Consider the following 22,431-nt stretch of genomic DNA (forward strand, 5'->3'; position numbering starts at 1 on the left):
GGAAAAAGGCGAAAACAAAAAAGCTAACCGAGTCGGTAGTTTAAACGAAAAAAACAAAGAAAGCGGGGCCGTTAAGCAAATTAGAAACAATCTCTCTTTTTTCTGACGATGCCCTAAGATGCTCACTTGCTCCTCAGCGCGGTGCGAGTTCGTCATTTCCTTCTTGTGTTTCCGCAACCATCAAACCCAACTGAGCCCTCCCATTTCTCTGGCTTTGCCAATTCAAAGACATCAGCCTCCTCTCGTTTCCGATCTTATAGATCTGTAAAAATCACAACCCTAGGTCATTAATCGCTTCTCCTTTTTTTTTTCTTTTTTTTTTTCTTTGTTTCTCGAGCTTCTGTATTAAACCCTAATTTCTTTCACTGCTTCTTTCTTAGGCTTTGGAATTGAATCTTTACTCGTTCTAACCGTTTTTAAATTTGCTTTAATTTGCGATCCTGCCACCAGGAAACCCTAGCTGCGTAAGAAGGTTTTTTTTTTTCTTTCTATATTCGCCGATTGCAGACTCTTTGCTCTTGGTTCCGCTTTCAATTTGCGATCCTGCCATTTATAAACCCTAGCTTTAGAAATTATTCTCTACTTAGGTTTTTATTCTCTGGAAAAATCTCCATCGAGCGCTAGAAGGGACACGGTTTTTGTTATAATTTAACGATCGCTACCAGCAGGAAACCCTAGAGTCGTGGTTCTCCAGCAAACCCTGGTTTTCGACCTTTTGGGTGGGGTTTGATTCGAACCGGTTCGATGAACAACAGTAGAGGGAGGTATCTGCCGGGGATGGGCATGGGCCGAGGTGGAGGCATGAACGCGAACCCGGCGTTCCAGTCGAGGGCTCCACAGCAACAGTACGTGCAGAGGAGCATGGTGCAACAGCACAATCACCACCACCAGCAACAGCAGTATCATCAGCAGCAGCAGCAACAGCAGCAGCATCAACAGCAGCAGCAGCAACAGCAGCAGCAGCATCAGCAGCAGCAACAGTGGCTTAGGAGGGGCCAGTTGGGCGGTGTCGATTCGGGCATCGACGAGGTCGAGAAGACCGTGCAGTCCGAGGCCGTGGACTCGAGGTGCGTTTCCCTCAGATATATAAGCTGTATTTTTGTTTATGTTTGAATGTATTATGCTATTCTGTTCTATTCAGCTATTAAGTGTGAGTGTCCTGGTGTGGAAATGTTGATGGAATGCCTGGAATTAGAGGAGTATTAAGGTAGAATGATAGCCTTATTCGTTTTGTGTAATTTAATTTTTTTGGTCGTTGAAATTTAGGGATTGTTGGCCTCTGAATTGTGCTTGAGGTGTCGTAGTTAAGAAAAGTAAAAGTAAAATAAGAATGTGGAAGTAATGATAAGCTGAAAGGAATTACAGTGTTAATTGGAATGCTTGACTTGTATTTCCTTGGTGTTTCTTTGTATTTCTTTTAGTGGTTGGTGATTATTGATTTACTATGAGTTGGTATTAAGGTTGCCGAGTTAATTATCCTGGAGTAGCTTGTAGGTTTATTTAAATGGGTAATTGGTTTTTTTTTTAATGGGGTAAGGAGGGTCACTATTTGGAAAGCTTATACATATATGTAGCAGATCTTTTTTTGATGTGTGTATAAAGCGGTGTCTTTTAATAGGACTCACTTTGTATAGGGTGGCTTATTTGGCTGGTGTATACGTGTTAGAAGCTTTAGCTATTTGTATTAGGAGCTGTTCTCCTTTGTTATAGTTGGGATGGCCCAGTAACTGTGCGATTGGGTAATTAATGCTTAAAGGGAGAGATTTTTTTTTAATAACCCCCCCTCCCCCGTTGCTCCCTTGTATTTCGTGGATTCGATTCTCATCTAATTCAATTGATATTTTGGCACACCTAATCATGTTATACTGTTATCTGCACCAACTCTTAATGCTATCTATCAATCAGATGACATGTGAAGGAACCATACTATGGATCTAGTCGGATGAATGAGATCAACAACTTGTACTAGGGACATATGTGAATATGAATGAACTCCTTCCATGGTACAGATATGAAAACACCTGTAATATGAATGAACTCCTCTTATGATTCAAACATTAATAATTAATAAATTAAGGAAACTTTTTCTTGCAAATTTAGTCCTTTAGGAGGTGTTTTAGTAAGAATTACACCTCCCGGTGGGGTTTGTTTGTCTTATAGTATGATTGACGTGTTTTCCAGTTACAGTCACCATTGATTTCTTTGTTGGAAAGGCGTTGATTTAGTATCATGAAGATATTTGCGAAGATTTTTTATAGACTAGTATCTTTGACGTGGTCCTTGAATTTGCAAAATGATCACGCACATTTTATTGGAGATCAAGCTGAGATTCTCAAATATTTCTTTTTTTGATTCCATGTAGTTTCTTATTATTTCTGTTGATGTTCAATTGTTTGCTAAATTGTTTCTGTTTCATTTTCTGTGAATTACATATCTTAGGGCTTAGAGTTGCATGAAATCTGAATTGCTATCCCTTTGTTCTCTATTTTTCATCTCTAGTTCGCAAGATTGGAAGGCAAGGCTAAACATACCGTCCCCTGATACACGCTACAGAACTGAGGTATGATTTTAAATGCTTTTTGTTATGAATTATTGTATGCAATATATAGCTGCCACGTACTTGTTTTTAGCATTGTGTTGCCTCTATTTCTCCCCACTACTCTTGGTGGAATGTGGTGTTACACATGGCTAAATGGTAGTGAAAATTAATCCTGTGGCAGAGATAGGCTACCATGTTATTTAAATTATAGAACACGTTTCAGATTACATTGGCACCCTACTTTATCTATGAACTGCATAAAACACCCTTCAAGATTATAACTGCTTCACCAAATCTCTCTATCTTATATCTTATTAACTCTTGGACAATGTCCCCTGTGGGTGAAGTAGCATGCCAGTGAATATAAAGGTACTGGCCTGTGTATATTTACGACCCTTGTTCACTGCTTAAAAGACCTTTATAACAAAGTGACAAACTAGAATTTTATTGTCAGATGTGCTGGTTGGTTGAAATTTTTTTATTTTAGACACAAGATTCTTCTACAGAAAATGACCACAGTTCTGTGATATTTTCAGCTTTGATGTTATTTTGGTTAATTATTAATACTATTCTTTGTTACAATAAATATTTGGGTATGAGGACATTAAACTGCTTTGTGGCTGAATGAATTTGGGGAGGTTTTGCCCTGGTTTTTGTGTGAACTTCAGCTACACATTTATGATAAATCTAGTTTCCTTATTGTGATGTTCACATACGGATGGAATAATTGCCTGCTAATTCTATTGGTTTCAGGGTTTAAATGTTTTGATTTCTGTATATGCGTAGAAGGGAAAAATAATATCTGCTATTTCTACGATTTCCAAAGTTTCTTCTGCACTGTAGAAAAAATGTCAGTACCCACTCAGTGTCCCGGTTTTGGCATGGAAAAACAATAAGCTATGAACAAATACAATAAGTTTATTGATGTTATTTGGATCTACTTATGTGTATCATGATTATATAGCTACAAAGCTTTATGAATTGGTTTATTTATTGGGGTTGGACATGTAAATTAAAATTATGTCTGGAGATGTAGCCTTATGTTATAACCTTCAAATTAGCACTGATGTGGTCATTAATTTTTTTGTTCAGGATGTGACAGCAACCAAGGGAAATGAATTTGAGGACTACTTTCTGAAGCGTGAGTTGCTTATGGGAATATATGAAAAAGGCTTCGAAAGACCATCTCCAATTCAGGAAGAAAGTATTCCTATTGCTTTAACTGGAAGTGATATTCTTGCTAGAGCAAAAAATGGAACTGGCAAAACGGCTGCATTTTGCATTCCGGCATTGGAAAAAATTGATCAAGATAACAATGCTATTCAAGGTTTGATCACTGGCATCTGAATACATGTACTTGCATAGCATTTGTAGTTTCAGTTGCATGATAAGGTTTGTGATTATTAAAGATGAGAGTATGGTGCCTCCAGTAGATAATTGAGATTTACAAAGAGTTGTTATTATCATGTTCATTGCACTGGTAGTACACATTTGGAGTTCATGTTGATACTTGTTTGTCATCATTGTGTATTAACTTGAATGTCTTTTTCATGCAGTTGTTATACTTGTTCCAACTCGAGAGTTGGCTCTTCAAACATCTCAAGTCTGTAAAGAGCTCGGCAAGCATTTGAAAATCCAAGTTATGGTTACAACGGGTGGTACCAGCTTGAAGGATGATATCATGCGCTTATATCAACCAGTTCATTTACTTGTTGGAACTCCTGGAAGAATATTAGATCTTGCAAAAAAAGGAGTTTGCATTTTGAAAGACTGTTCTATGCTTGTTATGGATGAGGTAAATGCTTGATATTTTAGTTTTGTTGACAATGATGGTTTATTTTTCACTTTATATTCTGTTTTAAGAAAAAAGTACGAGTATTCTAGGATGTTGAGATGGTGATTATTTTCTTATGTGCATTTCAACATTTTTTTCGTTAATTGTTAAAAAAAATCTGAACATTCATTTGTGCTTAGCATTTTTTGGGGGGTCAAGTTTATAGGTAAAGTAGCAGTTTTGCTTTTCCAATTGACAATTTAGAATATTTCAAATGGTTCAAGATTCTACCAGAAACTTGGGAAATATAATAAGGCTTTGATTTCCACTTGAAGTAGCTATCATTATGATGTACATTTTCACTTGTATGATTCTGAGGTGAATTTTCTTTTTGTAGATCCCCTGATTATGTCCAGATCCTCATGGCCTCTTTTTGGTTTTTTTATTCTAGTTCAAATTTAACTAATGTGGAATAGAATTATGACAATGATGTTTTTGCTTGATTCTTATTATAAATGCAATTTGGTTGGTTTAGATGTCATGAGCTGCCAAAATCTGAAGACCTGTGTTCTTTATGTGTCTTAGGCTGATAAGCTTTTATCTCCGGAATTTCAACCTTCAGTAGAGCAGCTGATTCGATTTCTGCCTGAACATCGTCAAATTTTGATGTTTTCAGCCACATTTCCTGTTACAGTCAAGGACTTTAAAGATAGATATCTACAAAAGCCTTATGTTATTAATCTTATGGATGAGCTTACTCTAAAGGGTATCACACAATTTTATGCTTTTGTTGAGGAGAGACAGAAAGTCCACTGCCTAAACACTCTTTTCTCTAAGGTTTGTTTTCTTATGAACTTTTGATGCATGTGTTCTTTCTTTCCCATAGATTAATGAATATAATATAATGTCTTTTTTTATTTTTATTTCAGCTGCAAATAAACCAATCTATCATCTTCTGCAATTCAGTGAATCGGGTTGAACTGTTGGCCAAGAAAATTACAGAACTTGGTTATTCATGTTTTTATATTCATGCAAAGATGCTGCAAGACCATCGTAACAGAGTGTTTCATGACTTCCGTAATGGCGCATGTAGGAATCTTGTTTGTACTGGTATGTTGCTTTAATAAATCAGTCTTGTAGCTGTTAATGACCACCTATATCTCCTATTTTCCCCCTAATTATTAAGACCAACTTAATTTTTTTTTTTAATGTTTCAATAAATTCATAGTATTGTAGATTCCAAAATATTTTTTATTTGACAAAAACCCTATAATTGTGCAGATTGGATCTGTTTATACAAAAACAAAGTTTTTTGCTGATTGAATCTCATATTATTGAATATTGGTTTATGGGGAGATGGATCTAATACATGATTGGATATCATTTGTTATATAAAGCATTATGAAATGATATTGGTGATCATGTCAATAGTTTTAATATTGTAGAGATGATATTGGCTGTATTTTTAACCAATTTGTTTGCTTTACTTTTTTTTTTATATGTGCATACTGTGTTTTGCCATTTGTTTCCTGATATCTGTTTCATATTTAACCGGTTATTGGTTGTTTTTTTTGGGTGGGTGAAATGGCAGATTTATTTACAAGAGGAATAGATATTCAAGCAGTCAATGTTGTTATTAACTTTGATTTTCCCAAGAACTCAGAAACATATCTGCACAGGGTATGTAAGATACAGTTTATTCGTACAGATATCTCCATGTATGTGTTCTATGCTTCACTGATATTCATTTTACATGCAGGTTGGTCGATCTGGAAGGTTTGGGCACCTTGGTTTAGCTGTGAATTTGATCACCTATGAAGACCGCTTTAACTTGTAAATAATTTGGCTTATCAATTTTTTTTTTTCTCTTTTATATTCAGTGTTATCAAGAGGTACTTATTTGTAGTAGTTTCAGGATTTTTAATTTCCTTGTGTTCTTCCCCATAGGTACAGGATTGAGCAAGAACTTGGGACTGAGATCAAGCAAATTCCGCCACATATCGATCAGGCAATTTACTGCCGGTGACTGGTGGTAGATACCTTGCTGTGTGCTCAACAACAATGGTGAGTAAGCCATACCATGTCCCACTGCTGCGTCCTAAAATTTGCATTTCTTTTATTCTTATTTAGTTATAGAATGAGTGTCACAGTTTCTCTTCATTTTGTTTTTTCAATTGAAAGTAATTATGATACCCAAAAGTCGACATAAGCTTGTTCCTCTCTTCTTTTTGTTCCCCCTAGCCCTCTTAAATGACAAGATTTCATTCTGTGTTTAGGCAGGAAAAGTGGTGATAAGGGAATGATGTATTTTATTGTGCAATACCTCTTCATATGATAATTCTTGATAAATTTTCCAATTACAGCTTCAGGAGTATTTACTCCTTATTTAAGAATTAACAATAGGGAATGACTAGTTAAAGATGGAACCATTGATATACACATGCCTATCTGGTTAAGGTATCTCTTGTCCACTGCAGTGAGAGAATATTACATGTATAATCGATATATACTAATTTAAACATATTACGAACCAGTGATCTTTAAATGCTATTCATGTACACTTTCTGCCATACTGAGTCATGCACTAATGCATGCTCACCTTTTTTATGCTTCTATATTTACACGGTAAATACTCCAGAATATGTAAGTTAAAATATATTTAAGGAAATCATTAAGCAATTGATTAGAACCGTTAGGCTTTCAAGTATGGCAAGTCGAAACTCATTTAAGGAATTCATTTGTAACAGTTAAATGTGATTAAATTTGCATAATTTCTTAAAATTTTGCAAAAAAAAATTGATTTCTAAATTAAATCTCACCTGTTCCTAATAAACACAGTTACTTCCTCAGGCACCTAGGGCCATACCTCATTTAAATGTAAAGGAAAAAAAGTTAATTGGTTTCGTTATTGGGTGCTACAACCTATAACCTTCCAATAAAATAAATAAATAAGGAACTCTAAAGGGCTCTCTCATGATCATACCTCATTCATTTTGCAACAACTAAAATTCATGATTGCGTTTGTCTCTCTACCCGTGTCTCCTCTTTGCCATATCCTGTCATATACATGTTAGAAGCAATGAAATATTTTATGTGAGATAGCTTTGTGCTTGATTGTTAGTGCTTTTCTTTTACTTTCAGAAGGATTTTACGATTATTTTTCTCCAATCCATTGTGGCTCGTTTATATAGAAGTGTTGAGGATTGTGTTGAATCTAGCACCACGTGGCTCTGTAGAAAAGAGATTCAAGTTCCTAGTCGCTAGACACTTTTTGGCATGAGATTTTTTTTTTATTTGATGCTAGATTGGCCTGCCAAATTAGGTTTCTTTAAGTGCAATGATTTTAGATTATTTTACCAGTAAATTGGAAATTTAATGTGTTTCATTTGTCTTTAAGGTGGATGATGTTGTCCAGTCAAGAAGGTATATCTTCATTATAGAGGACGCATTCCGGGATTCATGTATCATGGTAAAAGTCTTTCCGTTGGTGTAGAGGGCATTTACCTTGGATTGCTTTTATTAGTTTCTGGATTTTCATAGCCCTGATACTTCCAAGAGGACCGCAATGGGGTTTGAGATTGGCTTATAAATCCCAGATAGATGTTGGGTGGAGTACACCGTTGACTTAGATTTTGTTAAGACTGGTGTCGTACTATGTGCTCTTATTCTCGTTTGATCACTGTTCAACTGTTGAAGGGTCTACCTTGCGTAAGAAATCCATTACCCTTCTTTTTTTTTTTTTTTTTTTTTCCTAGCTATTTTTTGCTGCAAACTACAGGTCGTGGTCCAGTTATCCACAGACGGCCCAGTGCTGAGTTTAGCTTATCACTATACTCATGGGTAGATTATATAGCTAAACGGGAAATATGAAATGGGTCCAAGAAATGAGGCATGGGTGTGAACGAGGTGGCTCCTTGGGTCTAATCTATAATAATAAAAATTAATTAATTAAAGGGAGAAAAAAAAAAAGTGAAAATGTTCAAGAATAAGAACATATTGGTTTGAGGGTTTCCTGAGCTCAGTGGATAAAATGTCACAAACCAAGGACTGAGGTGAGCAAGGAAGATACCTGGTCTTTTTTTCTTTTTCTTTTCGATCTTGTCTTGTCTTTTTTGGGGTAGAGCACCTCGTTATGTCGTTGTTTGACTTGGAATATTGATTTGTCTCATTGAAATTGAGTTTAGAAGTTAAAATGGGATGAAGATTATCCATCGATAAGGTGAAAAAGTTTTTATTCTCCGTGCTAGCATTATACATGTATATATTATTCTTTCGAAGTAAAGCATTATATCATAAATATGTGTGTGTGTGTGTGTATATATATATATTCATTGCGGGAGAGTGGCTAACATAAATAATATAATAACAAAGGGGTGGGGAATGGGGCATTAATTGTGGGATGGGGCATTAAGCACATCACAAATAAATCGAAGGTAAGGTAAACAACCGGGTGTAAGGTTGAGGAAGATCGCCTTCTAGCATGGCAGAAAAGGGTGGATACTGCCTGAGGCAGTTTGAACATCTTCAATGTTTCTGAATGTGGATGAAAATGGGTAGGATAAAGAAATTCTTGGGCAGTGTTTTCTATGCTTGAGAGAGGGAGGGGTCTGACGTGTTGCACTTCTAAGGGAACTGGCAAAGAAAACTAGGCTTGGTCTTCACGACTGCGACGCCATCAATCGAGTTCACTTGAGGATATTGCTCGAGGTCGAGGGCCTATAGAGGTATTCTTTGGTATGTGTCGTACAAGTTAAGTTCAGAGTATTTGTGGACGCTGCAAAAGGGGTCAGTTTATGGGTGGAAAATGAGCGGGTGGATGGGCATGCTCATGGGCCGATTGATGTAGGGGCTTGTAAGCCACACGCGACACGCCCAGAAAGGGTGGAGGAGACCAAAGGGTTAAAATGGACGAACAAATAATGTGAGATGATGAACTCTTGTATGGGAGACGGGGAACTCTCACGACGGAGATGGAGAACTCTTGGATGGTCGCCCGTGATTTATAGTTGATTAGTGTGTGTACTACTTGTATGAGTACTTAATTTGATTTTCATACAAAGCAAAGACAATCAATTATTAACCAGGAAAAAATAATGAATGATTTAGATTTAGTCAGAAAAGCAATATAACAATAATAAAAAGTTAAAATAAGCTAGTAGGTAGTTGAATCACTCTTAAGGTGGTTGGCCAACCCCTCGTCCAGAAAAGGGGTGGTCGGCAACCAAGGGTGAAGATGGATAGGCTAACAACCCCCAATGGTGGGGGTTGGGTGGGCGGGCTAATCATCTCTAAAAATGTGGTTAACAACCCTACCTTTTGAAGGTAGTTCTTGGCCACCCCAAGATTGGTGTTACTATCCCCAAGGGCTTGGAGGGGTGGTCGCACCACACATTGGGAGGCTTGGGGCCATCACTTGAAAGTTTAAGGGTGATACGTCTTCTATCCCTAATGGCTCAAGAGGTGTGGTGTGATTATCTCTTGATGACTCTGGATTAAGATCCTCTCCATTTTATTTGAAATTGAGATGAACTATTTCATTTTCTAAATTAAATTCTGTAGATTAATTGTGCATATATTGTAATATAATTTTAAATTTTAAATAACATAACATCATGAACATTGTTAGATGTAATAAAATAAAAATTTAAATATAAAATAATTAATCTTCATTTCTCGTGAAATAGCGATGATCCTATTCTAACAACTATCGAGTGGTCTAAGCCGGCTTCTTCTTGGAATGGCAAACCTTGAAAGGTAAAATAGTGAGCCACTCATTTTACTTATTTTGTTTTTTAAGGTTTCGTTGGGTTTGTGGAATAGATCTCTGGAATGGAATGACTATTCCTATGTTTGGTAGAGGAGGTATAGTTATTCATATGGGAATGATTAATCCCTTACATAGAGAAGTAGTTAGTCCTCTTAAAAACATGAGAAGATAGCTATTTCTTAAGGAATGAAATACATTTTTTTTAAAATGAAAAAATGTAAAATTAGTCCTTGTGGTGTACCTGATTTACAATTAACTCCCTAAGGTATCAAAATGAACTCAAAAGTTCATGAGGTATGTCAAAAATATAATTTAGTCTCTACAGTCAAATTTCGTCCACTAATTTAACAAATTTCCTTAGTATGACGCTAACTTAAATAAGACAAGTATCACAATTATATTGGCTTTAATGTTTTACGCTATTAGAATTTGTTAAGTCAGTGAACGAAATTTGACTGTAGGGATTAAATTATTTTTTTGGCATACCTTAGGAACTTTTGAATTCATTTCGATACCACAAGAAGTTAATTGCAAATCAGGTAAACCATAAGGACTGGATTTACATTTTTCCCTTAAAAAAATACTCATATTGTTTTTTATTTGATTTTAAACTTAAAAATAAAAAATAAAAAATAAGGTAGGTGGCTGGCCACCCAAAGAAGAGGCCGGGAGTGGCCGCACCAGCCCTAAATGCCTATGAGGACCATTCCCGAGACGACTAAGAGTGGTGCGGCCACCCTAGATTTGCTTCAAGGGTGGTTGCAGCCACCCCAGTGCTCCTCTGAGGTGGTGCGGCCACCCTCGTTCATTTCTATGGGTGGTCGACCACCCACTTTATTTATTTTAATGTGAGTTGAGGAAAAAATAAATAAATTAATAGCATGAGATTTTTAGTAATTTTGACTAAATTTTAATTTTTGCATGTATTTTGTTATTAAATTAAAGAAAAAGAATAATAATTTTATTCCACTCTTTTTTATTTTTAATAATAACTACTTCATTTTCTTAATAAAATACACATTACACGAACAAAACGAGCGTTTTAAGAATTTGTTTACAATTGAATACAAAGCGAATGGAGGGAGGGAGTGGATGACAAGATGAAATGAGGAAAGTGCCCGAGATTCCTGCGAAAACAGGTAACTCATCTCAGCCATGGATCCATCATCCCCAGCATTAGTAATGTGATCTGTACGTACGAGTTGCCGACAACATAAGCGAAGGAATCCTGAACCACACGAAACCTCCGCTGCATTAACAGCTGGGCCGGGTGGCCGGCGGGGTATTTTGCGGATGGGGGACCCCCACCTCTTGTATGTATTAATTGTACTTGTAACTTCAAATCATCTCTGAACATACATACATACACACTCGTAATGAATGCCCATCATCTTTTGTGGCAAATCCTCTATATTCTATTTTTCTTTTCTTCAATTCTTTCACTATTTTTTTAGTTACTAGTTTCTTATGGAAATTTTATTTCAATTCATTTTCTCTTGTTTAATAAGTTTTTGGGATAATTATTTTTTACCTTCATAAATTACAGCGTTTGACATTTTTTCTTTATGAACTATTAATTATGATATCTGACCTCATCAAACTACCATCTTATAAAAAAAATATCATTCTATCAGTTAAAAATATTAAAATTAACAGTGATCAATCATGTGTAAGTCATATACCATTTTAAATTCTTTTGATGTTATAAATTAATTTTTTTACCTAATTTGACTTGGGTGTTATATATATATTGTAATTTTTTCAATGTTATAATTTTTTTTTTTTTTTTTTTGATTAGTTAAAAAAGAAGTTAAAATTGAACCTGAGTAATTGAAAACATCACACGTAGACAACAATTGTGAAATGTTACAAAATAAATAAAACTAGTGGGGCCTACTTACTTTCAATTGACCGCATTTATTAGGTAGGCGCGACAGCGTGGACTTGCCATCTTAACCATTTCGCGACATCTGTTCAGTTTGACAATCAAACAAACTTACTTTCGACAACCAGTTCCATCGGCAGCCCGCGCGTGTTGGAAACATTCAACCACGCGCAACTGTACGGACATCTAACGCTGTCGTCCCTTCATTGGTTACGCGCCAGTTTCCCACCTTGTTCAAACATGCTGCTCGATCGCCAGAGCAATAACTCTCGCTCATGTTCTTTCAAATCCATGTAAGAGCCACCCCCCCCAGAATATATATTTTCTCACTCTGCAGTTCTTGTTTGACCAAATATTTTTACAGAATTTAGTTCAAAACAGCTCTTTTCTTTTCTTTTCCTTCGTTTTCTAACCAACCAAATAAGGAAAATTAAGCAAAGTGTCACCAAAAATATTTAGCAAAATTTTGTTGGGCAAGTAAAAAATATTTTAGAAGCAAGAAAGGTCATTTCATGGAGTGTCCGTACTCTGCATGTCTTTGTCAGCAACATTAATGTCACTCTCTCTCTCTCTACACGAATCCTCTCTGTCTTCTGTGTTAGAATCCACCATTAATGCTTTCACGATCATCTTTATTGCATCTTTCTCTCTCACAGCATATATAGGTACAATTGAAAATCTCAACAGAGAAACAACTCCATTAACTCTCCTTCGTTGTTTTGTTCAAGTTTTTTTTTTTTTTTCTTCTTCTCTCAATGATGATTCAATTTCTCTGTACTCAACATTTATTGCAAAAGCCAGCCTAAAACTCGCTGATTATTGTCCTTGCAAGCCCACAACAATAATTATCACTTTCGAATTCCTCTAGAGGGCAATAAATGCCAAGTTTTAGCATTTATAGTCTCTCTATCTCTGTCTCCCTCTCTCTTTGTGTAAGTTTTTTGGGTGAAGGCTTTCCTCGGAGCTTTTAGTGTTGGAATATTGGTGTTTTGTGGTGGTGGTGGACTATAATAGTAAAGGGTTTTCTTGGATCTTTTAGCGTTATTGTTTTGTGGTGGTGGAGTTTGAAACAGTGGGGCTTTAAAGGGTTTTTTTTTTTTTTTGAGGGGGGGGTTCTTTTGGTGTGCGTGTTTGTGAAAATTAGGAGTGAGCTATGGGGAGAACACCCTGTTGTGACAAAAGGGGTTTGAAGAAGGGACCATGGACTCCTGAGGAGGATGAGATTCTTGTTGATTATATCAAGAAGAATGGTGGCCATGGGAGCTGGAGGTCTCTCCCTAAGCTTGCAGGTTTGAACTTTCTCATTTTATAGCCGGGTGAAACTTGTGGAAACGCTTTTCTTGCTCTTGGAAGTAAAAGTTGATTTTGCATTTCTCACGGTGCTAACTTAGAAGAGACGGTTGCAATATTAATTATGGGATGACCGCCATAGGTTTTGAAAACAGAAAGACATCATTTTTTTTTCCTGAGCAGAATCTGTGAACCGTTTGGTACTTTGCTGAATCTGTTTCTTAGCTTTCGCTTCTGATCTATATCTGTGTTGCCACTTGAGCAGTGTTTGTCTTTTTAGTGGTGTTTTCGACAATGTGAATCTTTGCATTGTTTCAAGTTTTTGTTTCTGTGGATGCTCCTTTAGGTGGAAATCTGTCTTTTAACACCCAGATCCTATTCAAAATTTTAAAATATGATCTCTAATTTCTCGCCACATTTTGGTATATTTCACATTTGGTGTTTTTGAGTAGAATATTCAATAGAGGGTGTAGGAACAAGTTCAGATTCTTGTTCTTTACATTAAGATTCTTGGTGGGTTTAATGCATGCCCACCTATACATAAGTTTGCTACAGTTTATTAATAGGTTTAATGCCCTGCTATCTTTTTGTTGAGAAAATTGAGGAACAGCAACAAAACAAAACAGCAGTTTCAGTTCTCATCTCTTTATGTTGATTTGGTTTACAGAAATTGACAAAGTTCTCATGCCATAAGCGCCATCTTTAGTTGGTCATTTGTAAATGCATTCCTCTTTTCAATATATTACAAAGTGACTTTATAGTGAAAACTATTATACCCACTCTTATAAATGAATTTGTCTTTCAATTCTATATTGTTACATTATTGTTTCGGTAACTCTAAATGTGTTCTATTTATGTGTGTCACTAATTCTCCTGTATGTTTTATGAATATCCGAGGATAATGCCTCTCTGTGAAAGGGAACCTACAAAATTCAGGGGGGATAATTTCCTTGGCTGTTCAAAAAGCATTGGCAGCGTCCTTCCTATGTTTTATAGAGCATTGGTTTTCTCTTTTGAATAGGTCTTCTTCGCTGTGGAAAGAGTTGCCGGCTTAGGTGGACAAATTATCTTCGACCAGACATTAAGCGTGGTCCATTTACTGTAGAGGAAGAGAAGCTTGTTATACAGCTTCACGGCATCCTCGGAAACCGGTACGGTTTGCTTGCATCCTTGGAGATTTGCTTTACAAAAATTAAAACAGGAGCCTACAAACCCTCAGCATGCATGAATAACTCATTATTCTGATTGATTCTGTTTGACTTCAGAGTTGCATATATTATTTATGAATAATCAAAACTTAAAATCAAACCAAATACTTCAACGGTATCTGGAAACAGTCTTGTTTCACAACACATACACATCCAAGAATCAAAACAAGCTGCTACAATGGTAATGTTATCTGCAGCTTACATATTAATCAGATTGGAACTATTATATGCAGTGAATTTGTTAGTACCTAATGTATAACACTTGTCCTGTACCTAATCCTCTTATGAGAATTTTCAGGTGGGCTGCTATTGCCACTCAACTAGCAGGGAGAACTGACAATGAGATCAAAAATTTATGGAACACCCACCTGAAGAAGCGCCTCATTTGCATGGGCCTTGACCCTCAAACACATGAGCCCTTTACCTCTTGCAGTACAACTATAACAGCACCTGCATCCCCTACCACTCGCCACATGGCACAATGGGAGAGTGCTAGGCTGGAAGCTGAGGCTCGGCTTTCAAGGGAGTCATCACTCTTCAATCCAATTCCTTCAGGAAGAACTGATTCGGACTATTATCTTCGCATGTGGAACTCGGAAGTTGGAGAATCGTTTCGGAAGTTCAGTAGGGTAGATAAAACTGCTTGCCAGAGCCCAGTTTCTCAGGCATCGTCATCGACTAAATGTGGATCACTTTCAGCTGTCTCAGCAGAGATTGGCCCCATTTTTGCAGGGTCCTCAACTGCAGGAAGCAATCAAAATGAAGATATGGAGTGCAAGAGTTGCAAATCCTACACTGAAGAAATGATGGCTGGGTCTGATTCCTCAAGCACCGAAGATTCAGAGGATTCATCAGATAATGCATTGCAGCTGCTGTTGGATTTCCCCATTAACAATGACATGAGCTTTTTGGAGGAAGACATGGATAAGTATGCAATGCCGTGTGCCATGTTGACAGAAAACTCCTTCATCTGCCACCTCTGAAGCATGCCTCAAGTGCTTGCTGTGTATTTTTGAAGCCTCTGCCGCATGAAGTTTGTGCCTTTTGTTTTGGTATTTAAGATTATGAAGGAATTGCGAGAGCAAAGAGTGGGGCTAAGCCCAAGTGTACTAGTCAGCTTCTTGACGGAGTGCAGTTAGAATGGTGCTTTACCATTTGCTAGGTTTTGTTTATTAGCTCAGTATATATAGGAGATACATATTCCTCTCTTCATTTCAAAGCTTCAGTGGTAGATAAGCAGACTAGGTCTTTCTTGTACTTGAGTAGTGCAGGTGATGCTACTAATTAATATGAACTGTTTATTTTTATCATTGTTATTCCAGCTATGCAGCTGTTCCACTACATTTTCTCTGGGTTTCTCACAACTCCTATCTATATGCTTGTTTATGTTATGGCTTACTTTGAAAATATTTTACAGATTTAGCTAGTTTGGATAAGATTAAGGCATAAGACCAGTTATGAACACTTGGGTAAAACTAAAATGGAGAATGAATGAATTGTTCAAATCTTAAGACGACAATGATGAAAAACACCAGTTACAAAAGATCAGATTACAAAGTGAAATTCAAATAACAGAACAACTCAAGATAATGTTCCTTGTATCATGCTGGTAGTTTCTGCCGTGTGGAAGGATAAGAAGTTGGAGTTTGAATTTGAGATGCTACATCATCTTTATCTCCAGTTGCTGCAACCATATTATGGTCTGTTGTGGTGTCTGATTTCAAATGTTCCAGGTTATCTGCATAATTAAAATACTCTACATCCACATTATCTGCATTAGTCGAATGGTTGGCTGCTGTTGCTGTCCAAGATTGACTTGCTTACACTTCTTTATTCAAGGAGACCTATGTGCATTTCCTCTGTTCTGTAACTATAAGATACTATCTTGCAAATCGAAGCAAGCAATTGCTACAGTAAGCTCCCATGTCCAGCAGACAAGGACAGGGACTTCTATAAAGACGAAGATCGTCCAGTTGTCTTGTTTGTGATTATGAAGAAGTAATCTTTTAACGACGGGCAATCAATAATCGTTTTTTGCATTGTTGATACAGTTAACTGCAATTAATTTTGAGTTTTGGTAAAAGGAAGAAGGTGCATGAAGGATCATGGGCACCTATGATTATAGGCCATCTCACTCTGGCTAAATGATAATTGAAATCTCACTCTAGTGAAATAAAGTTACAAATAATCAGCAATATCCAGACAATGTTTCTTAGAAAACACAAGCAAGTTCCAGTAAATGGAACGTAGAAATGCAAAAACCAAGAATGAATTAATCCCATTTAAAGGAAAGACTGCTCCTGAAATCTTTGTAGATATTTGTAAAAGATTCCTATCACGAGTGAAAAAATCAAACTCGTTCTTCAAATCAAACATGATATTTGTTACACACAGAATATCATACATTTGCTGATTTTCGAATCAGTTGAATACAAAAACAACACATAGTGAACAAACAAGAAAAATATACAGGTAAAACAGGGGAATTACATTTAATGCTTTATTCCAGCACAGAAGTACCTCAAAAGCAACCAAGGAGCTTCTTTGGAATGGACCCAGTGGCACGATATTTTGCACCCGTCTCCTCTACTTTGAGAATATCTTCCGCACGTTTCGCTTCAACCATTGCCCTCTCTTCTTCTGCTTGCTTATGAATCAAGGCAGCTTTGTTCTTCATTTTCTCTCCATAGTCTGCCCTCTTCTTCTCTAATTGTTCCTGTTAATACCTTGAAGTTGTTAAAGTTCAATCTAAACTGTAAAAGGCTGAATATTCTCCTGCATAAGTGAATTCACATTTCATGCAGTGCTTTATTTGTAAGTCTAGTTGGTTCCAGCATCATATGTATGTGTCCTGTCATTTCTCTAGAAAATCTCTATATTCTGTGAATTAAAGAGGATGATCCCCATTACCATGCTGTAGTGCATACCAATCAAGTAAGCAAGGAACATCAAGAATATCATAGTCAGCAGCACCATGGGGGATCAGGGAGAGAAAAAAAATCAAGAAAACGAAGAAATCTAAAACTAAAAGAACAAGAGCAGAATTACCTCAATTTTTCTTAGTTTGGCCTCCACAGATGCTTTCTTGCTGTTTTCCCATGCAGCAACAGCAGAGAGCTTCTTTTGGGCCCTGTTTAACAGTTGCAGCAAGTTTAACCAAATTTTAAGCCGAAAGAGACTTATCCCGGAACCAACCAAAAAAGAAAAATAACAAACATCGAGTTCTTTTTTGAACTACCAGATGAAATAATTGGCATCAATCAGAGCTTGTATTCAAGGAATAATATCAGAATTGGCCAGAAGAACATAAAAATCAGCAGCAAAAGCATTATTGAAGTAAGTAAAAGTTGAACATGATGCTGAGGATTATTTTGATGGTTGTATAACAATTTATCAAAACAGCCTAGTGCAATTTTGCTCTATGCCAACCCCCACAAACACCTAAATGAAAGAGAAGTTTCGAGGAAGGCTTACTTGTTCTCTGCCTTACTTTTTTCACTTTCTTCCCATGCCATGATAAAAGACAACTTTTTTTCCTTTTCAACCTCTGCAAGAGCAATATCTGAAAAACATAAAGCAGAACATGGGTTATCAACTTCCCATGGAAATTAAACAGTCTGTCCTGGTTCACACAGGCATCTAGAAAGAGGGTTAATGGTGTAATATTGTTGCATCACCATTGACTGCCAAAGGAAAATGGAGGAAAAGGTCATTTGAAATTCATTCCATGCTATTCAGGATAAAATGTCTTCATGAATTCCACATTATTTACAATACTAACAAAAGCACAATGGACTCATTTGAAATGCTTTGTAAATTGCAAAGCAGAATATATAGACTCAATTCAATTTCTGGGACACCGGCCATATGCAAATGCACCAAGTCTCTTTATTTTCACCAAGTTCTAGCAGATAGAAAATACAAGAAGTTGAGAAGTACTTCCAACACTCACCTCTATCTGAAGCTTTCCTCAACACAGGTTCTGGAGCCTCTGTCACAGCAAAAAAAAAAAAAAATCAATTAAATGATGCTTATATGCTCGTTTAATGTCACCCACTTGACCCTCTCAAGATTTCAGGATTTCTTTCTTTCCTGATAACTAGGACTTGCATTTCATTTTTTTCCTGATAATTATTTTTCTGAATTTTTTTTTTTTTCCAAGTTTTTAAAATTTGTTATCAGAGATTTTCTGGAAGTTTTCCACTTATTAAAATTTAAAAGAAAAAAGAAAAATAAAATAAAATAACAGAAAAAAAAACCAAAAAAAAATTCAGAAAAATTTGGAGAGTTCCAATGGTAGATAGTTTGTGGGAGATTTGAGGATGGTTGGCAGTTTTAGAGGCGTAAATGTACTTTCTCAAAAAACATAAACTGCTGGAGATACATGTGTGATGAAAAATCTCACATCGATCGAGTGGAAACATCATCTTAAGTGATTTATATTTTATATAACTCCCATATAATATAATTAGATCCAAATCCATAGCATGTTATATCAAGACAGCAAGCAATAATAAAAAAATATAAAAAAATGCTGAAGAAACCATAATTTGCAGGGATTTTCCGTACCAGATAAAAGTTAACTAGTTTTACATACATATACCATGTTTTAAACAAACAACAGGAAATTTCTTTCATCAAATGAAGCTTATAATATATATGGGTAAATAATAAAAAAAATAAAAAAAAATAAAAAAAAAAAGCCCAGAAGAAAATAGCACTGTGAGATCGCTTACTCTCAACTACAGCTAAAGCTTTGGGTTGAGCTTGAGCCGCAGCTTTCTCATCGGCAACGTCGTTGGACAGTTCAAGCGAAGCCAGATTCGGAATCGGCGGCGTTTCGGCTTCCACCTTCTTCACCTCCTCCATTGTTGTTCTTCGAAGCGATCGATGTGGATAACATGGAAGAACTCTCCAAATTTAATAAATAGCAAATCTTCCAGAATATCTTACGTGTTCTTTGTCCTGTGCTACGTGCTACAGTATACACGGAAATCGTTTCTACTACACGTGGCGTGAGAGCCGTTGTTGTAGATGTGGCAGTTTTCGGTGCAGCGATTTGCGTGATCCGACGGTGAAAATGCCGTGTGCTAATTGAGTATCCCGTGGGACCGAAGCGTGTTGTAATTTCCCTTTGCCGACTGGTAAAACGGGTAGGATGTGATGTCGGGACGTGCATGAGACTGAGCGGCAGAGGCTGTCCACGTCGGCACGCGGAATACGACGTAGTTTTACCGATATGATCAACTCTCTCTCAAACATGGCCTTTCGACGAATGGGGTGCATCGAACACTGATGGATAAATTAATTAAAGATGATTTTGTGTCAATTTTTGTGGGTCAACTTGTTTAGTTGGTGTTATATTTAATTTGGCTCACAATTGCTTTCGGATCCGAATCCCCTGGAATTTCAATTTCTTAGATTTTAAATTTAAGTCATTTATTTTTATTCAATAGCCATTATCCTGCCACGTGTCTCACTACTAATAAAATAATAAAATAATATTTAAATTTTTAATGATATTAATAATCATCATTATTTTATTAGTAGTGGGACACGTGACAAGATAATGACTCTTTGATGAAAATGAATGGTTTGAATCTAAAATTTCAGAAATTATAATTATCTTATGAATTCCAGAGGATTCAAATCCATTGCTTTCACCATGATGATATGATTTTATATATATAAAGTTCATGTTAATAGGTTTACATACACATACTACAAAGGAATTTTTGACACATGTCAAATGTGATTGAAGCTATATTATCCAATCACATGATGACACGTGTCAAAAATTGTAAAAAATTTGTAAAGGAATTGCATGCCTAGCATTTTTTTTTTTCCTCATATAATATAAAGTTTTTAAATGCTATATATTCTTACTGACTATTCGATTTTTTATTGATTGCTTAAAATGAGATTGGATAGATAGATCCTTTAGTGGTAGTTACCATGAATCTTTTACTATTGATCTTTACTTGGATACAAAGCCACCAACCTAACAATAGATTTAGAAGAAAATTCTAAGATTCATCTGAAATATAATTTTAATATTTTCTCTAAAAGCAAATATTAACAGAAGTTAATTATCACCTTATTGGTATGGGGTCAATGATTAAAGGTAGGGGCCAAACTACATGGAATCATAATTATCTTCTCTTTATTTTTTAAAAATACCCCTATAATCCCTTTAAAGTCAAATTTTTACCTCTCCATCTTTTTTTTTTATAAAAAGTTTTACCCCCAAACCTAAAGATCAATTGGGTATATGTCTGATAAGATAGTTTTATGATATTTTATTTTTTTCCCAATTTTTTTTTTTTTTTAATTAGACAATATTCATATGAAGAAATAGAGCATGCCTTGTGTACATTAGAAAATGTAAAATGCAAGTAATTAATGGCCATCTCGTATCAAAGATATCTAGGCTGGTCACCAATCACCATGTGATGTGAGTGAGGGCCCAATGGGCATAATGGCATTCAAGCAGATGTGTGCTGGTGACTAACTAGCAAATCGGTGGCAAATTGGCATGTTTGGTGGGCCAATGGGCTTTGAATTTTTCTGTGTTATCATAAAGATGGGTGCCTCCCAATAAAAGAATTAATAAATAAATAAATAAATAAAGCTTCTTTTTAATCCACCTTGTACTAATCAATTATCAATCCAGCCTTTTCTTTTGACAAACCCACTTTTTGGTTCCTCCAACCTTACTTTCAAGATTCTCATGAGATTGTTAATGAAATTGATAAAAGATTAATCGTATTTCAATTATCTTGTTACTTTGATACTAATAATAATACTATGCCCTAGTAATTTCCCTCTCTATAGGTGATTATACACTTTCATACTATACTATCATATGATTCATATCACTTTATTTTTTGGAAAAACCATTATTAAATTGGTTATTGTGATTTATCGTTTCTAAAAGTGTGGTTCAAAATTTATATAGGAGGTACTTCTATTTTTGCTCATTATTAATTAGGTCCTATACATACTTTATAAAGTTTTTGTAACAAAAGTTGTGTCGTTGAATCAAATGTAGACCCAACTTGACATGGCAAAAAAATAGATAGGACAAAAGGTGGGCCCTTTGCCACCACCCCCATCCGATAATCTTCCTTTGCATAGGGGAGGTACAAATAGTGTCATAAATCACTCATGTCTCACTTTAAAATTGATGTGTCGTGATCCTTTCAAATTACATCACCTTAACTTTTGAAGTGCTACAAAGGTGATACAATAAATAATATATAACATTATGCGGGGAGGTACTGTACATCTCCTCGCCTCACTCCGGAAAAGGAGAAAGGGTGGTATGAAGGCTCGGAGGGATGAGCCTTCACTCTCTCCCATTTTACGATGGTCAATCTCTCTCTACAAGGTAGACCACTAGAGAGGGATAGGCCTCCACCTTCTCCACGCCCTCTATATGGTTATGATTGCTAGAGGAGTGGGAAAAATATGCCATCCTCCTCCCTATCGAAAAAGATCGAAGAAATACCTTTTTTCATATAACGGAGGCCATTTCCTTCTCTTCTCCTTTGTTTTTGTTTTTTTTTTTTGTTTTTTTTTTTTTTTTGGGAACCTACAAATTTATCAAAATCTTAAACGAACAAGAAAGAATCAATATCTTTCATTATTCATATGGTGTTCTACAATATACAAGTTCTTAGATTCCAACTATTGTAGTTATGGTTTTGCTATATTAATCAATTTGATTAGAAAAAGAAAAAGAAAAGGTTTTGCTATATTAATATTTATCACTTTTAAAATATAATAAAATATGACCAATAATACTAAAAATCTCACTCGTTAAATTTAAAATTAATGACTAATATCTTGAAAAAAAATTGAATATATAATAAAGTTCCATAAAAATTATAGAACATCTTGATCAACTAGAAAATAGAAATGATGTCCAAAGGGTAATTCAATCCGCTGTGAACCATGCCTCATGAA

The 22,431-nt window shown here is 35.8% G+C and overlaps 3 protein-coding genes across 3 annotated transcripts; 2 read left to right on the plus strand and 1 right to left on the minus strand.

Annotated features, from left to right (window-relative positions):
• The first annotated feature begins 65 nt into the window (after positions 1-65).
• LOC132186835 (DEAD-box ATP-dependent RNA helicase 8) lies at positions 66-8,053 on the plus strand. The gene is made up of 10 exons (XM_059600929.1): positions 66-1,067; positions 2,500-2,560; positions 3,632-3,866; positions 4,096-4,334; positions 4,899-5,150; positions 5,243-5,423; positions 5,905-5,993; positions 6,073-6,146; positions 6,261-6,377; positions 7,711-8,053. The coding sequence occupies exons 1-9, from the start codon at positions 745-747 to the stop codon at positions 6,337-6,339; spliced, it is 1,533 nt and encodes a 510-aa protein (XP_059456912.1). The 5' UTR covers positions 66-744; the 3' UTR covers positions 6,340-6,377; positions 7,711-8,053.
• Positions 8,054-12,560: 4,507 nt separating this feature from the next.
• On the plus strand, positions 12,561-15,811 carry LOC132188413 (transcription factor MYB17). The gene is made up of 3 exons (XM_059602855.1): positions 12,561-13,254; positions 14,277-14,406; positions 14,762-15,811. Exons 1-3 carry the CDS (start codon positions 13,119-13,121, stop codon positions 15,444-15,446), a joined length of 951 nt encoding a protein of 316 aa, XP_059458838.1. The 5' UTR covers positions 12,561-13,118; the 3' UTR covers positions 15,447-15,811.
• Positions 15,812-16,722: 911 nt separating this feature from the next.
• LOC132188656 (remorin-like) lies at positions 16,723-19,375 on the minus strand. The gene is made up of 5 exons (XM_059603176.1): positions 19,200-19,375; positions 18,416-18,454; positions 17,938-18,025; positions 17,512-17,593; positions 16,723-17,179 (listed from the first exon to the last, which is right to left on the minus strand). Exons 1-5 carry the CDS (start codon positions 19,330-19,332, stop codon positions 16,985-16,987), a joined length of 537 nt encoding a protein of 178 aa, XP_059459159.1. The 5' UTR covers positions 19,333-19,375; the 3' UTR covers positions 16,723-16,984.
• Positions 19,376-22,431: the final 3,056 nt, after the last annotated feature.

Source organism: Corylus avellana, chromosome ca7 (assembly GCF_901000735.1).
Source record: "Corylus avellana chromosome ca7, CavTom2PMs-1.0".
Taxonomy (NCBI): Eukaryota; Viridiplantae; Streptophyta; class Magnoliopsida; order Fagales; family Betulaceae; genus Corylus; species Corylus avellana.